The following is a 19100-nucleotide window of genomic DNA, read 5'->3' on the forward strand; positions in this document are numbered from 1 at the left end:
CCCCTCCAAAATAAAAGTATTATTTTGCCTTTCCTGTTGATTTCCCCCAAAATGAGCTTTCAGGACCATAAAAGCAGTTCAAAGGAAACAAAAGATGTGACCTTCCCAGTTTTTTTTAGACACCTCTGTGAGGAGTGCAGGTTTACAAATCCCCTAATCCCCTGAAAGAAAGGGGAAAATAAGCCAGTCCCAGGAAAAGAAGTCAGCAAAGCATCAGAAATTAAACTTAAACCCTCAGTTCAAACCCCCTGCTGCAGTTATGTAGCTCCCGATAATTGCAGTGGCTTCTTTTAATCTGAGAACACAGTTAAATACCAACAAGAAAAATGTAAGGGACAGAAATAACCTGCCCTCACTGCTAAAAAATTGGTCACTTCCCAGGAACCGCAAAGAGCTGGTTCCTGGTTAAAGGAGCAGCAGGGAATTACGGTGAGATCTGTGTGTTCAAATGGAAAATTCAGCGGCTCATTCCAGGCAGAGCTTGATCACAAGGGAAAATAATGAGAGACTTTAGCGAAGCTCTAATTGTGCAACAAGCCATACCAGAAAAAAACCCCACGTTTTTGTAAATGGAATTATTAAACTCCAGAGCAGTAAAACAAAGGCTAAAAAAAGCCTATGCAGAAATGCTGATACAGTATCAATTATGGCAGTGTTTTGAAGCGTATCAATGGAGAGATTATTCAGGTAAATGCTAGGTTACCCAGCCAGAGTTTCAATACTAAAAAACAGTGTTTAATCTTAGTTTCTGCTCTCCTGAGTTTTAGAAAGTAAAAATATTCCCTTTACTCAGGATTCATTTCTATTTTCTTATGAGAATATGTGGGGTTTTTCAGCCCACCTCTGCAGGCTCTCCTGCACATTCCAAGATACGGGGCGATATCAGAAAGGACCAAGCAGTAAGACCACCCTTACGTAGTTCATTTGTCTCTTGTGTTCATTATCTAACCAGCAGACTTCAATCTGGTTTTTGCATCCCAATCTGGAAAGCCACACCAATTTTAAAGCAGCTGAGGGAATGCTCAAAAACATATGATCTTTGGGATGCCAAACATCCCAAAGCATATCAAACATAAGTTTTTGGAAAATTATGAATGACACCTGAAGTCCTAGCTGAATTCATCTCCTGAAGGATGATTAAGTTGAAAATCTACAGTTACTTCCAATCTTAAAAACTGATAGGTTTTAACTCCCAACATACAGTAGCTAAGATGTGATATTACTGGAAGCTTTTTGAAACCAATCAATAACTATTAAAGCTGGATCCCATCAGCTACGACCAGGTATTAGCCACTTTCTCAATATCTCAAGTATTCAGTTATTCTTAGATACAGTTAAAGTAGTAAAATGAAGTGGTCTCATACTGACACTGCGATAAATACAAGATTAAATATAGAACAAATTTATTACTCCCTAAAGTCCTACTGAGTGTCCTGATTTTTCTGTATCCACAACAGTAGAGTTCACTTTGATGTTTTATTATCCCAGATCTAAAATGCACAACTGAAAACCAAAGCCTGTGCTGGTTTAAAGACCGAACAGGAACGAAGCCAATGCCGAACCCACGGACCAAGCTGATGTCCCTCTGACAGACGTCATGCCCCTCTTAAAGCAAGTGCCACCACCTGCATGTGAGTGATTTGTGACACTGAGCCTGTGTGACACACTGCAGCACCCCCGGAGTGCCTGAGGGCTGCCAGAGGAATGTGCCTGCAGGAGATGACTCTTCCTAATACCCTGCTTTGAAGAAAACTGAATAATCACCCCTTTTTAAACCACTGTTTTTAAGGGCTCTGAGGAGTTTTAAAGTAAATCAGCTAATTACTCAGCTTGCTTAAAAGGAACTTTTGATGCACAAATGAAGTTCCACTGGGTCTGGGTGAAAATGGCTGACCCCAGAGGTGCATGTTTCTGGCTCGCTGCCTGCTCTGCTCTCCCAGGATGGTCCCAGCTTAACTTCACCAGGTCCTCATGCACAGCAAAGCATGCTGAAGGAAGCTGCAGGAGCAACAAACCACGTCCTCCCTCATCAGCATCTGAGAAAATGTGTTCACAAGGACATGAGCATTTGGGTCTCAGCTAGAGGGACATGCCTAGGCAACTCTCACCATCACTCACCTGGATCCCAGGATCTGGGCTCCACTACTGGAACACACACATGGGCCACAACATAACCACATGGCCGCATCTGAAAGCTGGAAGTGGATTTTCATAGAATCATGGAATCATTTGCTTTAAAAGGGACCCTTAAAGGCCATCTAGTTCCATCCCCCTGCAGTGAGCAGGGACATCTTCAACTAGATCAGGTTGCTCAGAGCCCAATCCAACTTGACCTCCAGTGTTTCAAGGCGTGGGGCATCTACCACCTCTCTGGGCAACCTATGCCAGTATTGCACCATTTTCCTAGAGATTCTGATAGGCTGGATACACCTCAATCAGCTGGGGAAAAACCCACGTATTTTTTAAGAAAATGAAAATTAACCCTAAGTAAAGGGAGTATTTTCCTTGCAAAAGTGTTGCATCCCTCTGGGATCCTTGTTGTACATTAGGATGCTGCAGCTTCTGCAGCTCAACCACTATAGGACTGTCCCTGGCACAATTCTGGCCAGGACCTACCAGTCCTCACCCCAGCAGCTCCTCAGCACCAGCTTAGGAGTCAGCACAGCCCAGAAACCACTCCCAGCTGGCAGGGGGAGGCAGCCACCCTATCTCAAATGCCAAGAAAGCTTAACGTAACAGAAATGCCCACCCTATGACAGCATCACAGGCAGAGGACAAATCCTGCCATTACTTGGCTTACAAGTGGAGATGTGGCCATTGAGGGTGAGCTCCCAGCACATGAGGCAAGGAGAGCTCTATGCTTGATGAGAGCTTGTGACAGTGGTGTTTTACTCAAGGGAGTAAACTTGAAGCAGAGGAAAGCAATGAGATGGACCCCCTGAGGGTCTTCTCTATCATCCAAAAGCTGGCTGCATCAGATTTGGGGCTGGAGCCTTCCCCAGAGGCAGTGGTATGATGCCTTTACATCAGTGTGTGCCAACAGAACCAGGCTGACAAGGACTAAGATTAAGCATTCAGGAGACAAGCATGTCCTTCACAAAAACAAGGGCACAAAAGTCTATTGTGCTGCTGTTCCCACGTGCAGATGTGAAAGTCTTAACCTCCAGCTCCCACTCTGGGTCTGATGCTGATGACTCGGCATGGGGCTGCTGCAGCTTCCCAAAGAAACCAGTTTTTTTCCAGCCCAGTCACAAGAAATGTTGGGAAATAAAGCAGTACAGCAACCTCTTCGTTCTACCACTGAGTCCATGTGTTGGTTGACAGCCTGTACGTGGGGACTTCACACTCCAACATGAGCTTGCATCTTCCCCAGGAGTCACCTGTAGTTGCAAGTCTCCCACAAGGGAGGAACAGATGCATTTCTGCTGTCAGTGCTTCGAGAGTCATCAGTGCACGCTGTTGCAAATTATTTCCATTCCTAATTAATATTCATAAACAAACCACAATACTGTGCCTTCAATCAGCCGTCACACACACCACCCACACTAGATGAAAGGACAACTACACCAGATAAGCGGTTTATTGGATCAAAAGTCCCCTTTTGATGAGAAGACAGCTATTCCAAGTGTAAAACTGATAGCATCCCATAGCGGGTGTACGCGTGGAGGAAGTATGAGCAAATCTCCCTCTTTAACCAGAGATTCAACACAGGGAATGTACAATGCAATTATTATGTTACTTTATCTGCATTTTTCTGCCTGCTTTAGGTTTGAGCTGGAGGTAGGAACTTACGTTTGAAAAGTTGGCATTTTGTGTCACTGAAAACGGCTACTTCAAAAACCTCGATCGACACCCAATTACACCATCAGCAGTTCCAAGTTTAATTCCCCATCCCTATTGCCAGAATTCCTGCTCCACCATTCTCAAATGGTTTTGAGTGAGGACTTTGCCCTTCAGCTTTTGCTTTTACCTGCCATTTACATCTTGCTCAAACAAGATCTATAACATGCTTCTCCTTATTCTCCTTTCCAAGCTAAGTCCAAGTGGCAGAAATCAAGGATCTTGTCTGCCCGCACAGAACATGGCCTTGGGATAAAAGACTGGATGCACCTGTCAAGCACTAGCTCTGAGTGAACAATAAATTAATTAAAAGACACCTGACAAAGTGATGTCAAGCCCATGTACAGTGACAGAAAGCATTTTATCTTTAACACTGCATTCCCTCTCTCCACCAGATGGGAAACTCATATTTGCCAGTGATAACGGCAAGATGATTATAAAGACCAGAGAAATTTTTCTTGTTCACCACTTCCCAGAGCTATTCTGCTCCCCAGTCATGAGATACCAAAATGATCTGCCCAAGAAAAAGAGTATTTACACCCATTGCCAGAAAGGGAAAGTATAAATATTTCCAAAGCTTTATGAAGGCTAGTACTTACAGTCATGCTTTGAAAGGGAAAGAATAAAGCAAAATATTCAATTAGAAAAAATTACTATAATTGCAGGTTCTGTTTTATCCCTCCATTAAAGCAATAAAGTGCCTTGAAATATTGCTGAGCTGGGATACAGAGCTTAGTGCTACTTAACATCTTAATATACATCCGGGGGGCCTAATTTAATTTACATCTGCATGAGGGTCTTCTCTCCTCCCTGGCCCCTACTGCCTCTCCCTACGCATCTTAAAATATGGCTGGATATAAATATATGCTCCTCCCCCATGCCAAAGGATGTACATGCAGAGCTGAGGCTGGACATAAATTCTGACACATGCTGGCACCCCCCCAGAGTCAGAGGACATCAAGCACATACCAACATAGTTCCACATATACAGATGCCCAGTTAAAAGTGTCTTTGCCTACATCTGAAAGTTCTGATGTCCACATTTTTTTATTTCTAGGTTTTTTTTTTTTTAATTGGAGGAAAATACCTGATTTCTGTTCCACGAACACCAAACAAAATCCTCTTGGAAATGTAAAATGATGCCAACTTGCTCTAACAGCACATTAATCCCATGGGAAGGGATTTGCTATTGAGGCAAGCAATGGCTGAGGCTGAAGAAGGGGGCTTACACTCCCAGCCCTGGGCTCTCACCACTACAGTGCTACAAGCTGCCATTTTCTGAATATAACCTCATTCCTCCCTGAGACAGAAGATAAGTGAATCTTATTTTAGGGAGCCCTTCATCCTTTTAATTAAACAAATTAATATCACTTCTCCATATCTCATAGCCTCTACTATCTTTTGTGAACTCCTACAATTCTGTTGTAAAGATATATTGAAAAAGCACTAATTGAGATAATCTCTGGAATTCAAGAGTTGGTATATTTTTAGCTATGTTTTAAAACTATTTTCCCTTTGTTTCTGGAATGCCTCCCATCCTTCCTCCCATGCCAGACTGTTTACATTATTTAAATGCCTTCTGCTTATACCACTCTTTACAATTTTTACATCAACAACACCGGCCTCCGTTGCTCTTTTTTCCATCGCTTAGACATAACTGGGATGAATTCCAATCCCAAACTCAAAATCACTCCTGGTGCTTTACTGCTGTCTTCTGTGTTTGGTACATCAGACAAGGCACTACTGCCAGTCCTGTCATCCAGGACTGCCTGTGGGGGGGAACCAAGCATCAAGAGTAAAACTGTTCTTTTAGAACAGAAACTAGGGAAATGGTGATTTTTAATTTTTTTTTTCCCAGAATTCTCTGCAAACTCAGAGATATTTGTCATCCTCCTGCTTTAGCTGACAAGCCTGAGCCACCCCACTGAAAGGATGGAGGAACCCATCACTGTTTTGTAGAGAGCTGTGAAAACCAGAGCCCACTGTAGAAGCAGAGCTACCCCATGACTGCCCTATAGAAAACCCCACTGACTGAGACCCTCGAGCTGAAGGAGGCTCCTGCAGCCGACCACACATCTCTGTTGCTTGGATTTGATTTGCTTTTTCCTCAGGTTTAATTATAAAGGTGATAAAGGCAGCCCCAGGTGCCAGAGCCTTTTGCATTGCGGCTCCTGAAGAGTTTTTAATAAGAGTTCTGCCAAACTGGTGGGGGTTTAACAGCAAGTTTTTCCTGCATTGAAATGACCTGTAAAGGTGGAAAGGGTGATACAGCACAACAGCCTATTGAGTTTGATATTTATTTGGGATGCAAAAATCCTCAGCAGCCTCTGCAGCAGGTAAACTGAACCATGCAGGCAGAGCAGAGGAAGAGGAGGTCCGCATGATAAAGGCTCTGGGCTTGAATGCAGGAGGTTTCAGCAAAGCTGCCAATTCTGCAAAAGATCTGTGCAGCCGAAGTCACTTAAGGACAGACAGTGAATATTTCATAGGTGAACCTGAGCTCTCTCAGAATTCAGAAGAAAGGAGACGTGAGGAGAAGCACACCCTTCAGGTCCCATTATAGTTTTGGGGACATATTTAAGAATGCCTTTTGTTCTATTTTTTGTCTATTGGCCAAGATCTGGTTTTACTCTAGCAGGGCTGCTGGTTCAGCGAGGGCTTCAAGACATGGATGGAAGGAATAACACACTCATTTATACTGAAATAAGAAAAGCAGACATGGACACATGCCATCGGAGCACATGCATACTTTAAATGGAGTTCTCAGTCCATAGGGATAGACAAATAGCAGCTCCTGAGACTCTTCCCAAGCAACGTAACCATGGCTCCTATGCCACAGCAGTTACATGTAATCCAACATAGGCTGAAATCAGAATATAGGGTGGCGGGCAATACAAAGTCCCAGAGTGGGTGGAGCTGCAAAATATGTAAAAATAAAAACCCAGCCATGGGGAGGTACAGAGGGCTACTACCAGCCACCCTGGAACACAGCCAAATGATCAGTTCTGTGACGCAGGAGACAGTCAGAACATCCTTGACACTGTGGGCACCACCAGTCCCCAAAGACATAGGACGTGCCTGTTGATCTGCCCTGCAGAGACCGTGCTGTTCCGCTCTGATCCACAGGGTTAGAAACACAAGCTGTTCCTCCCACTGCCAGACTGCTGCTAGGCTTCAAGATTTTCTAAAGATCCTTCTCCCAAGAAAGTGCTTTCCCGATTTTCTTGGGATCAGTTTGGAAAAGCACCTCAGTGCCCTAGTGCCTAGTCACAGTACACTAGGGCATCAGTCTGAATCCCAGCACATCAGAAGAAGGCGGGTCAATGAAGTAACAATATTTGGCACACACTCTTCCCTTACACCTTTAATTACAATTTAATTTTATCTCTAGCTACAGCAAAGTGTTACTCTGATTCACAGTTCCTCCTGCCTAAAAGCTTTCCGGTGTTACAACAGCGGCTTATACTACCACTGATTTTCATGACAGTAAGGTGATAAAAATCAAGTCAGGATTCAAGGGAAATAAAAGTAAAATGCAAGTACAGGGAGAAGTTCTGGGAGGGATCCAGACTTCTCCACAAGCTCACCTTCATTCCCCAAGTAAAATTACACATTTGACGTCCAATTTCTGTTTCCTGCAGTCTCAAGACAGTGAAAGCAGCTCTCCTCCAAAGAGGTGCTTTATCACCATCAGTTCTACCGCCATCCTTTTCATTAAAGAAAATGCTCCCTGAATAACGTACATTTGTCCTGAGAGGAGAACCACTGCAAGGAATAAAGCGAGCTCGATGCAGCTAAAAGCAAAATGGAAGTGTCTAGAAAAGGTGGAAAATAGAGAGCTTATAATTTTAACATTTAAAAAAAAAAAGGTGAGCCATGTCTCTTTCTTCCCTGGGCACCCTGCCCCCCCTCCACCAGGAAAGGTACTTTCAGGTTGCCACTGGCATTAGAGATAAAGCACCTGGAAAAAAAAAGCATGACTCTCTTTCCTAGAGTTCAGCATGAAGCCTGAGCAACCGAAAGGGGACATTCTGGTCAAAGACCATGCAGGTAGCAGCATTTAGGGAAGCAGCCTGCAACCCAACTTCAAATCAGCCATTTTACCTTATAGTAAACCTCATAAATACCTAGCACTGGTGGTTTTGCCTTGAACGTCATGGAAACCTTACGCTGGTTTCCAAAAGAACGAAGTCAGGCAACCAAAGCATTTCTGCTTCCCCTTTCTCCTCCCCACATACCATGGTGGAGAGTTGACAAGCTGTCACCAACGCAGGACCACCTTACCCAGAGGTGCCCACCTTACCCATCATGCCCACATGGGTTTTCCTCATTAAAATCCCCACACCCAAGAAGAAACCAAACTCCAGATTCTCCTCCAAATCCCGCTAACCCAGCTCTCCAAGCCATGCTGTTGCTGCAGAAACACTGAACTACATGGGAAGGCAAGTTCTCATCAGTTGTGGGCAGCATGTTATTTCTCCCAATAAAACGTTTGAAGAAAACTTTGCCCTCCCAAGGCTGGCACAGCAGATCGGCTTCAACATCTGAGGTTTTACCCCCTCTAGTGGGTAGCACTCAACAAGACAAGGAGCCTCACCACGACCCTGAAACCAATGGAGATTCTACTCAAGTGATAAAGCCCTTTGCCATTATGATAATGATGATGATGATGATTACTATTTTCACACACACACACCCTATCTGCCTTGCACTTCAGATTCAGTGTCTTTGGACCTCTACACCCACAGGCTGGCACTTTTTTAGATCCTGTAGAAAACTCTTAGAAATGGAGGCTGAGTAGCTAAGGCTTCTGGAAGGGATAACCACCTCACTGGGAAAATAAAAGTTATACCTCAGATTTTGAAAAGAGAACATATTTACCATCTATCCCAGAATGTCTTCCCTCTGCCAACTTGTCAAAAGCTGACAAAACTTCATAATATAAAAGCAAGCTGTTAAAACTTGGCTAAAAGCAAAAACTTAGCTGCCAGACAAGCTAACCAGAAAAAGCTGAAAAAAATATTCCAGTGTGCCAGGGCAGGCAGTAAATTCACAGAAAGGCTCTACAGAGCTGAACATCCCAAACCAAGGCAGCAAAGCAGTATTAGGTCAGCAGCTTCTTGTTCATCTGTCATTTGACAAGCAGATGTCTCTCACTTCAAGGGACCTGGGCAAATATCCTAAGAGTTGTAGCTGACTATATATTTAAACTGTCCAAAGGAGCATGTATCTAAGTCACAGTTCATCCCAGAAGAAAGTATTTTAGTAGCGCCTAAACCCACTTATCACATAGTCATTAAATACCACATATTCCATTTAAAACCATTGATTCATCCTTCCACCTCCAAGCACGTCAAAAGATTAACAACTCACAGATTTGGTCTTTCCACTGATAAATAATATATCAAGTCTTTGCCTAAATTTTTGGAATTTTTCTTCTCATCACACACATACCCAAGATCTTTTTATCATCAAACTAGTGACAAAGGTTGTTCTGGTTTGTTTTGTTGGGGTTTTTTTACAGAATGTTTTTCTTCTAAATATATATTCAAATGACTTTTAAAACCAAAACTCACTAACGTATTACACTCAAGTCACCAAATCTAACATTCATTTTAGCTCCAACTCCACATACTGCTAACCCAGTGGAATCCAATAATGTTTTCTTCAATAGCACCCTGCAACGCAAAGGATCGTACTTTATACTCTAAACCATGTGCTCCAGAACAGCAATCATGACCCACTAACCCACTTACAACAGAGGTTAAAGAGAGGTACATCAAACACAGACTTAATTGTCATTAATACAACTTGTGCAACTACCCAAGATACGAAAACTTCAAGTCAAAAGGAGGCCTCCTGAATTTACAGATCTGAATGGCTTCAGCAAAAGCAACAGCCCTGGCAAGCTCAGGTGTCCAACCCGCCTTCAGCTTGTTTCCAGCAAAACCACAGCACTGCAACATCCCTCTTCAATATATTAACAGACCTTCTGCAGCTCGCAGTGCAGCAGCTCAATAGGCAGTGGAATGTGCCCCAGTTGGCATCTTTACTTGTCGGAGAGTCTGGCCAGGTTGTTCTAGTCCTCGAGACAATCAAAGAGGTTTGAGATGAATGGTGAAAACTGTAGACTGGAGAAGATAAAAACTGCAGGAACTGAGTTTCATCAGTGGAAACACCATCTGAGGTTATACTACTTCAAGCAAGAATTAAAAATGCATATATAAACGTCTGTGTATATACACATGTGTTTTTACAATGGACAGTTATACTTTCTTCCCAGCAGCCACTACAGGTAGGCAGTATTAACACAGCTTTTGATTCTTAGATGACCAAAAAGCAACCACAAAACAATGGGAATATCTTTAAGCTCCCCTCAGTACTTGCACCACCCCCCAAGCACTCACTCCCCTCAGTACATGCACTGCCCCTCCCAGCACTCCTGCCTGGTCACGATTCACTCTCTGAATAGGACAACAGAGGACATGGGCAGAAGACAAAACCCCCACACCCAGGCTGCTCAGAAAAAACAAGATATCTCTCCCACAATCCTGACAAAATGAAGAGACGATTTTGCTAAAATAAGAGCCTGATGTATGTTCATATTTCTGCCACAAAATGTTATTTATTAATCATCTCACTGGCAAGTCTTCCCAACATTTAGGAAAATAATCCCTGCAGGAACTGTATTATTCCCCCCCCAAATCAAAACCCAGATTACCCAACATATTTCAGGACAAGGATTTCTGTACAACTCCAACCTACCCGCCCCTCTTCTCTACGACTTCACCTCCAGCTGCTGAGCAACAGCCACGACAGCCTCTACCTAACGTACAATCCCGATTACGCTCCATGCGGTCGCAGCGCGTATCCGTGATTCCGCAGGAAACCAGGCTCGGTGCAGTGTGCACTGAATGTGCACTGAACTTACATAGTCCTAGGTCTTCCTCCTCTGTCCCCACGGATAAACTTCTTACCAGCACAGAGTGATCTAGCTGCAGGCAAAGACGGCTAAAACTGCACTTTCCAGTATTAGTCCCATCACCACATTCAAGATTAATTTTAATGGCGTTTGCAATAGCTACAGTGGGAATGCAAAAAGACACCCTCATGAAGGCGAGTTCACAGATCCCAGGAAGTTATTCTTGCTGTGGTCAAATACTGGGAGGCAGCTCCACGCTTTTCAGCATGCCTTAAAAAGCAGGAGCTGTGTGCTAGCAGGATTAGCAATCAACAGGAGGGACAGCTCCCTTATTTCACCTAACATGATACAGTCTGCAGAGCTCCTTTCCAGTCCCTTTCAGCAGTCTCAGCCCTGCACAACCTCAGAAGCAAATATTTTTCTCTGCATTAAGAAAATCAGGGCAACTTGAACCTTGTTTTCTTTCACGTTACCAAAAAATAATCCCCCCCCACATCCTCCACATGCATCCCGTGTCTCTGCCAGCACTGCTCTAGTGTCCCCCTCCCCACCTGTTCACTCAGGCGTGCCAGGGGGATGTTTTTGCCAATGCCGGCTCGTATCAGGGCTAACACACAATCATTTCTTTTTGCCTGGCTCCAAGAGGGGAAAAATCCAACTTGCCAGAGGAGCATCTGCATTGAGAACTGCTCTTGCTGATGGGATCAGCACTCGGGAGTAGCAGGGAAAGCAGGAGAAAGGGTCGCATACCAATTCATCACGCACGCAGACACTCCCTTCCCTCCATGCCCCAGCCCAAACCTCGGCCACAAAGAAAATAATAATAAAAAAAATAAAAATAGAATAAACCCCTAAGCAGAAGTTGAGAACAAACGTGCTTTGAACGCTGCACAAATGACATTGAAGACGCAGAAGAAATATGTATTTGCTGTTGCGCTGCACGATGTCATGGGCTTATTTCCTAGGTATACATTTCACGCACCCTTCCCACACAGATCCCCTCCCCTCCACCCCCTCGGCTTCTTTTAACAAAATTTTTTAAAAAATAATCTTTGATGTGCATACTCATTTTATCTGGAGAGAGCGGTGTCCTCAGAAGAGGTGTCAAGGCCCTCCCCTGCCTCCACCCACGCAGCCCTCCCCCAGGCTCAACCATGCTGTCTCCATCTTAACTCCAGCCACTTCTTCACCGATTTCATTAGGCAGCGGAGTTAACCCCTTCAGCTACCCACATGCGGGGGGGGGGGGGGGGAAAGGACCTCCCCATCAGTCATCACTTTCTGACTTCCCCTTCATCTTCTTCCTCTTCCAGACCCCAGCAAAAAAATTCCTAAAATCAACCAATGAGGTTATTTTTGCCTCATTAATTAATCTGAGAAATACCAATGCGGGGACATTAACTCTTCCAGTGAGCTCTTCCAGGTCTTCCCACTGCTTCACCATGACATGCCATCTTCTCCCCCCTTAAAAAAATTCAGCATCTTCTCCCTAATGGTTACTTTTAAAGCTACAAAACCCAACCAACCCCACCTGCAGCCTCTTCCCCAAAGTCTAACCCATTTGTGGGGTGGAGAGGTGCATCTGCCACCCTGTGATGCTACCCAGAGACTTCCTCCCACCCTCCATCATCCATGTATCACACCCCTTCCATCTTATTAATCCGTGTCCCATCTCAGAAGACACTGGGCCACATCGGGTCTTTCCAGTTGTCCTTACAACACCCCTTTCTGTGAGACCGACATCTCTGTGGTAGCGTTGCATCTCCAGGCTTTTATCCCGGAGAATCCCTCCCCGCCTCCTCACACATCTCCTTCTGGGGAGGTTAACGCAATTTCCAGCTCACTCTGGAAGATGCTTTTTTTATTACCACCGAGCCTGGGGTCAATTCCCAGACCCTTCACTGACCAGCATCTCCTCATCCCAGGACCCCTCCTTCTGGAGGGGAATGATCCCTGTCTCTGACCTTCAGTCTCACACTGGCAACCACAATGCCGTCCCCACTCCCCCGAGGAGAAGACTTCTTATTTCGCCAAAGCCACAGCTGAGGCATCACGCTGTGTTTTTCCACTCCTACAACCTGCTCCTTCAGTGTGGGGGGGTCCCTTCTGACCGGTGGGGAGAGGCTCTCAGGGATGGATGCGATCCTCACCCTCTCCTCATCTATCTGGGGGCGTCTGATCCACATCAGCTGGATACCAACCCTCTGGAAACAGCACATCCTAGAGCTTGACAGCAGGGGGTCTGCCATACAGCCCAACCACAGACCCTCTCTGAAGCAGCCCCACACCTTCTGTGCGGTCTTTCCATTACCACTACCCCCCCCATCCCACCCCGTCCCAGAACAGGAGCAGTGGGACAAGCCCTCCTCAGGGCAACAGGACTTCCCTCTGCAGCACTGCCCGTGCCAGGGTCACCCCCAGCCCCGGTCCTGCCTCCATGCTGTCACCCACGGGTGTCCCCCCCACAAGTTCTTGTCCTGCAAAGCAGCTCCATCCTCCAACTCCCCATCCTGCCCCATGTCTGTGGGGCAACAAGAGCCAACACCATGAAACATCATCTACAGCCCCACAAAACTAGCACCCTTTCCACCCCCCATGGTGGGGCACGGACCCATGTCCCCTGCAGGCTGTGAGGTGACAGCAGCCCCCATTCCTCTCTCCTCAGCCCCACACACTCATCTGGGGGGCATGTCTCCTCCCTTCAGAACTCTCCTCAGTGAAGCAGGGTACACCCCAAATCTCCACATGGGGGGCACCAATCCATGTTCAGCTTGGACCACTGAAGCCCACTCCTCCCACCTCAGCCCCACAGACACATTTTGGGGAAACTTCTCTTCCGTTTGGATGTCTGCTCAGCACAAGGGGAGCCCTTAGACCTCCTCCACCTGGGGGGGAACTGACCCATGTCCACCTCAGTTTGTGAGGTGGCAACAACTCCCATGTGCCTTGTCGCAGCCCCCCAGGCTCATTTTGTGAGAATCTCCCCTCCCTTTGGGTCTCTCCTCACCCAAAGTGGGAGTAACCCCCAAATCTCCCCTCCTTCTTCACATGGGGAACACCGCACTGACAAGGGCCACCTCAGACCACAAGCTGACAGTGACCCCCATCTTCCCCACCTCAGCCAGGGGACAGTGACACACTTCTGCCTCGACGCATGAGATGACACTGACCCACGTTCACCTAGGACCATGAGGTGACACTGACCCCCACTGGCCCCACCTCAGCCAGAGGACAGTGACCCACCTCTGCCTCATGTACGAGATGACACCGACGCTCACCTATCTGCTCCACCTCAGGCAGTGACCCACCTAAAAACCATGAGGTAGCACTGACCCACGTCCACCTTGGACCGGGAGGTGACACCGACCCACATCCGTCTAACACCACAAGCTGACAGTGACCTCCAGCTGCCCCACTTCAGCCAAGGGACAGCGACCCACCTCAAGCCATGACCCACATCCACCTTAGACCACGAGGTGATAGTGACCCATGTCCACCTTGGACCACACGCTGACAGCAAACCCCACCAGCCCCACTTCACACCACGAGGCGACACCGACCCACGTCCACCTCAGACCACGAGCTGACAACGATCCCCACCCGCCCCACCTCCACCAGAGGACAGCCACCCCCCTCGAAACCACGGGGTGACATTGACCCACCGCCAACCAGGAGGTGACACTCACCCACGTCCACCACAGGGCGAGCGCCGACAACCACCTCCACCCGCCCCACCTCAACCAGGGGACACCGACCCCACTCCCAGCATGGGGCAGCCACCCCCGTCCGCACCCGCACTCCGCCGGGGGAACCGCGACCCGCGCCCAGGGACGCGCCGACCCAGCGCCACGGCGGGCACCCCCCCGACCGACCGCTCCGGAAGGACACCCGGCCGCCTGCCCCCCTTACCTCCAGACCTGCCCCATCTGCAGCAGGTGGATGACGGACTGCCAGACCCAGACGGAGATCCTGCAGAGGCGCTGCGCCCCGGGGGTGGCGGTGCCGGCGGCTCCTCCTACCCCGCCGGCGGGTCCCCCCCGGCGGCCGACGGCCCCCATCATGGGCGGCCCGCGGCTGCTCAGGCCCTGCACGGCCCCCAGCCCGCCGCCCGTGTAGTCCTGCACGAACCAGCGGAAGCTGAGGATCTGCACCAGCACCGAGGGCAGCAGCACGAAGGCCAGCGTCAGGCCGCACCAGACGTAGTCCCGCCGGCCGTAGTGGTGCAGCGCCAGCCACAGGTCCGTGCCCACGTCCCCGAGCAGCACCAGCAGCGCCAACACGATCCACAGGCAGTCCAGCCACGGCCGCTCTCCCCCCTCGACGACCTCCGGCACCTGGGGCGGCCCCTCGGCGGCGGGGCGGGGGGCCAGCGGCTCGGCGGCGGCGGCGGCGGCGGCGGCGGGCGCCCGCCCGAAGAGGCTCCGCAGACAGGCGCTCCGGCAGCCCCAGTAGCACGACGACGTGTTGCAGCAGTGGCAGATGTGCAAGGAGCTGCTGCCGCCCGGCTCCTCCGCGCCCTCGGCCGCCGCTGCCCCGACGCCGCCGGCGCCGCAGACGCCCGCCGCCGCCGCCGCCGCCGCCGCCTCGTCCAGGTTGTGCAGCTGGGCGAAGCCCGCGCCGCCGCCGCCGCCGCCGCCGCCGCCATCCGACTTGGCCGCCATCTTGCTGCCGCCGCCGCCGCCGCCGCGTCTCCGGCCCCTTCGCCGGGCGCGCTCGCTCGCTCTGCCCCCCCCCGTCCCCGCTCCCGGCACCCCCCCCACCCGCCGCCCGCCCGCCTGCCCGCCCGCCGCTTCCGGGGGCGGTGCTTCCGCGCCCGCGCAGGACGGGCCGGGCCGCCTAGCGACCGAGCGGGGCAGCGACCGAGCGGGGCAGCGGCCGGCGGGGGGGGCACCGGCCGAGCGGGGCACAGACCGAGCGGGGGGGAGCACCGACCGAGCGGGGCAGCGACCGGCCGGGGGGGGGGACACAAAGCGAGGGGGGCAATGATCGAGCCGTAGAGCGACGGAGCGAGGCGGCTTCGCGCCGGCCGGGAGTGGAGGGCACAGGACAGGACGGGACGGGACGGGACGGGACGGGACGGGACGAGCCGCCGCAAGGAAGCGGCCCCGGCCCCGTTCCCCGGCCCCGTTCCCCGGCCGCGCTCCTCCGCCCGGTGCTGCCCCGGCTCGGTGCTGCTCTCTGCTGGCGCCCCGCACGCCGGCACCCCGCCCCGCACGCCGGCACCCCGCGCTGCCCCGCACGCCGGCACCCCGCCCCGCACGCCGGCACCCCGCCCCGCACGCCGGCACCCCGCGCTGCCCCGCACGCCGGCACCCCGCGCCGCCCGCTGCCTCATCCCCACGGCTCCGGTGCCCGCTGCCCTCCTGCCCGTTCTCGCTGCCCGCAGGTCCCGTCGCGCTGCTTCCCACAGCCCCCGCGCGCTGACACCGGCGCCCTCGTGAGCATCCTGAGCGGGGCCCCTTGTGCGGGCCCCATCCCGCTCCCAAAGCAGCGCCCCAGCCCGGTGTCCTGGCCCGCAGATCCCTGTCCTGCGGCGCAACCTCCCTGTCCCCGTGGCCCGATCATCCTCAAACCCGAAGGGCATCACTCTGTCACCCAGCTTGTCCTCAACACCCCTACCCCCCAAGTCCACCTCCCCTTCCCGCCCCCAGCGATTCCCTGGGACCTGCCAGGTCCAGGTGCTCCTCTGGGTTTCGCTTTGCCTTTTCCCTCCCTATGGCCGTGCTGGGGAAGGGGGACTCTTGTCACACCCCCATCCCATAGCAGCAGTCTCCAAGCACACCTCAGCACCCTGACCTAACGTGGCCTCAGTCACCTCCAAAATCCCCCACCACAGTGTCCTCCTGTCCCTCACTTTCCAAACACGAGGATCCCCCATCCTCTGTCCTCCTTGGCATTTGTGCTTTCCTCTCCCACTCTGGGGGACACTGCTTTGCCTACCCTGCTCTGACAGGGTCAGGCTGGCTCCTCTTTATGGGCTGTTTCTCGTTGGAGGACACAAAGCTCTGGCAAGGTGAGGAAGTGATTCCCAGATCCAGTTCTGGGCTTTGCCCGGGGCTGAGCTGCACCCCAGGCAGGTGTTTCACCAAAGGACCTTCTGGCAGTTGAGGAAAGCCAAAATCAAGGTCTTCCTCCCCTGGTTCTCTCTGCACCCATTCATATTCCTTAAGTCATCATATCCACCTTTTCTGTGCTGTCCTCTGTAGGTTATAATCTCCCCTCTTTTCTGTTGTGGGGGGTTTTTTGGCTTCTTTTCCCCCCCCCCCCCCATTTGATAAGTGTGCTCCTTCCCAATAACTGTGCTCATTCCCAACACTCCATCTCCAGCTGTTTTAATCTTACATGGGCTCTTGCTTCTGCCTCTTTCCACAGGAGTTTGAGCTCAGCACTCTTTTTTTCTTTCTTTCTTTTTCTTTTTCCTTTCTTCTTTTTTTTTAACATTGTGGCAAAACAAACTGTGGCTGATACATTCAGGGCTCCAGAACTGGCTGCTAAAGTCACTACTTTTGCAAAGTCTGAACTTCAACAGAGGAAAAACCAACCGACAACAAAAAACAAGCAGAAGAGGTGCCTAAGTGCTTTTTCCAGGGAGGGAAAATTATTTTCATCTTGAGAAGAGTGGGAGGGCTCGTATATATGAAATAAGCTGTCCGGGGAATGTGTATTTGGCCTTTCCAAGTGACAGAGGAGTTCAAAAGTTTTGCAAAGTCTGAAAGACCCTGTTGGTTGTGAAACGGTTGGACCCTCCTGCAGCAGGGAAACAGGAGAAAGGAAGCAGAAAGCAAAGCTTTGTGCATTCTCCAGATGAATGCACTCTGATGCACACCCCTGTGTGGCCAAATCAGAGTCATTCAGCGTGGGTGAAACTCTGGTACAAAGTTCTTCAAAAGGAGAAAACTGGGGTAATGCATAAAACGGGATGGGGGAGGACGTGATCCCACAGGTCCCCACAACGCTGAATTCAAGTCTTGCAGATAAGCTCTTTTCTACTGCCTTAAACTGTGACAAGAAATATGAATATGGGAAGAAATGAGACAAACGCCAGCCCTCAACTCCACCCAAATTAATGCACATGCACAAGGCATGTGTAATAATATATATGCAATATAAAATCCCTCTCCTGTTTGACACTTTAAGCAGTAAATACATATGTCGATTCTCCCAGTGCTAAGAAATAAGGACTCTTGGGTGAGAGGGGCTGATGTAAAGCTTCAACTTTTGTTTTGCAGTGTGATGAGATATAAATGGGAACATTCCTCATCTGCTCAAACATTCTTATGTGGCAAATTTGCTACATCTGATTTGAAAGGGGGAAACAAAATAAATCAAACCAAAACAGCACAGAAGTAATAAGACTATTTAGTCTTATTATTTAAATAGAAGTGTAGGTGCACATTGCATTTCATGAACCAATAAGGGGGCAGAAGAGTCATCTGTTTTGATACAAAAAGAACCCAAATTTGTGCGATGAGACATATGGGTGGGAGAAGACAGCAGTTAAGGGTTTTTAGAGTTGGCACAATAAATGAGAAAAGCAGTTGCTTGGGCAATATATGACACAATACAATACACTGTTAAGGCTGCCTCTGAACTTCTCCATGCAGTTGTGGCCAGCTGTGTCCAAAAAGAGCGTATTCAGGCTAAAATATGTGCCAGGAAGAGCCAGGAGTTGATCAGAGGTGAGGACAGCCCATTTTTCTACTGAGGACTGAAAGAATTTGGCTTGTTTATTTTAGCAAAATGAGAACAGAGAGGGAATGTGTTTCCTGCCTATAAATACATCCTGGAAAGTAAATGCAAGGAAAGGGAAAGGCGTTGTGATGCTGAAGGGCAGCAGCAGAAGAATAAATGAGAAGAAACTGACCATGAATATATTTAGTCTAGAAATTGGAAGATCCTTCCAGTAGGAGTGACAGAGACTAAAACAAACAAAAAAAAGAAAAAGAAGAAAAAAAAAAAAAAAGAAGAGAAACTACTTTTAACACATAGTTTCAAAATTTTGTAAAGGAAATGCCAATTGGATGCCAACGTGGAACAATGAACAGTTGGAATGAAAGCCCTTTAAAGGTTTTCCAGTCCGGAACATCTCTCCTTGGAAAGATCTTGTCCATTTCCATGTGTGGAACACTACGTTCCTTCCTGCAGCAGCCGATGAGTCACGGATACATGACTCCGTGGGTGGCCAGAAGTGATATCTCCACCACTTACATCTTAATTCCTGATTATCCCATGATGTTCTCCAGCTCCCGCTCACTCACTTCTCACACAGAAGAGATGCTGCCGTGTTCGAAGCACCCCACAAACCCCTCATTTCCCTGGTACCCACAGCCACTGTATGG

The 19100-nt window shown here is 49.3% G+C and overlaps 2 protein-coding genes and 1 long non-coding RNA gene across 5 annotated transcripts in view; 1 reads left to right on the forward strand and 2 right to left on the reverse strand.

The window, feature by feature from the left end:
• XKR6 (XK related 6) overlaps positions 1-15422 on the reverse strand; it is a 182703-nt gene extending 167281 nt beyond the window's left edge. Inside the window, exon 1 of one of the 2 annotated variants that reach the window (XR_007888993.1) lies at positions 14671-14761. Coding sequence is in view for 1 of the 2 variants with exons in the window: in XM_051614383.1 (XP_051470343.1) it covers positions 14671-15422 (752 nt within the window). In the remaining variant the exon portion in view is untranslated. Of the gene's footprint in view, positions 1-14670 lie in introns of both variants that reach the window. The other variant, XM_051614383.1, reaches the window with a different exon arrangement.
• LOC127382597 (gallinacin-13-like) overlaps positions 1-19100 on the reverse strand; it is a 592294-nt gene that overhangs the window by 173789 nt on the left and 399405 nt on the right. The gene's annotated exons all lie outside the window — the stretch shown is intronic.
• Positions 1-19100, forward strand: part of LOC127382606 (uncharacterized) — a 156291-nt gene that overhangs the window by 9793 nt on the left and 127398 nt on the right. The window lies entirely within an intron of this gene.

This window comes from Apus apus, chromosome 3 (genome assembly GCF_020740795.1).
Source record: "Apus apus isolate bApuApu2 chromosome 3, bApuApu2.pri.cur, whole genome shotgun sequence".
NCBI lineage: Eukaryota > Metazoa > Chordata > Aves > Apodiformes > Apodidae > Apus > Apus apus.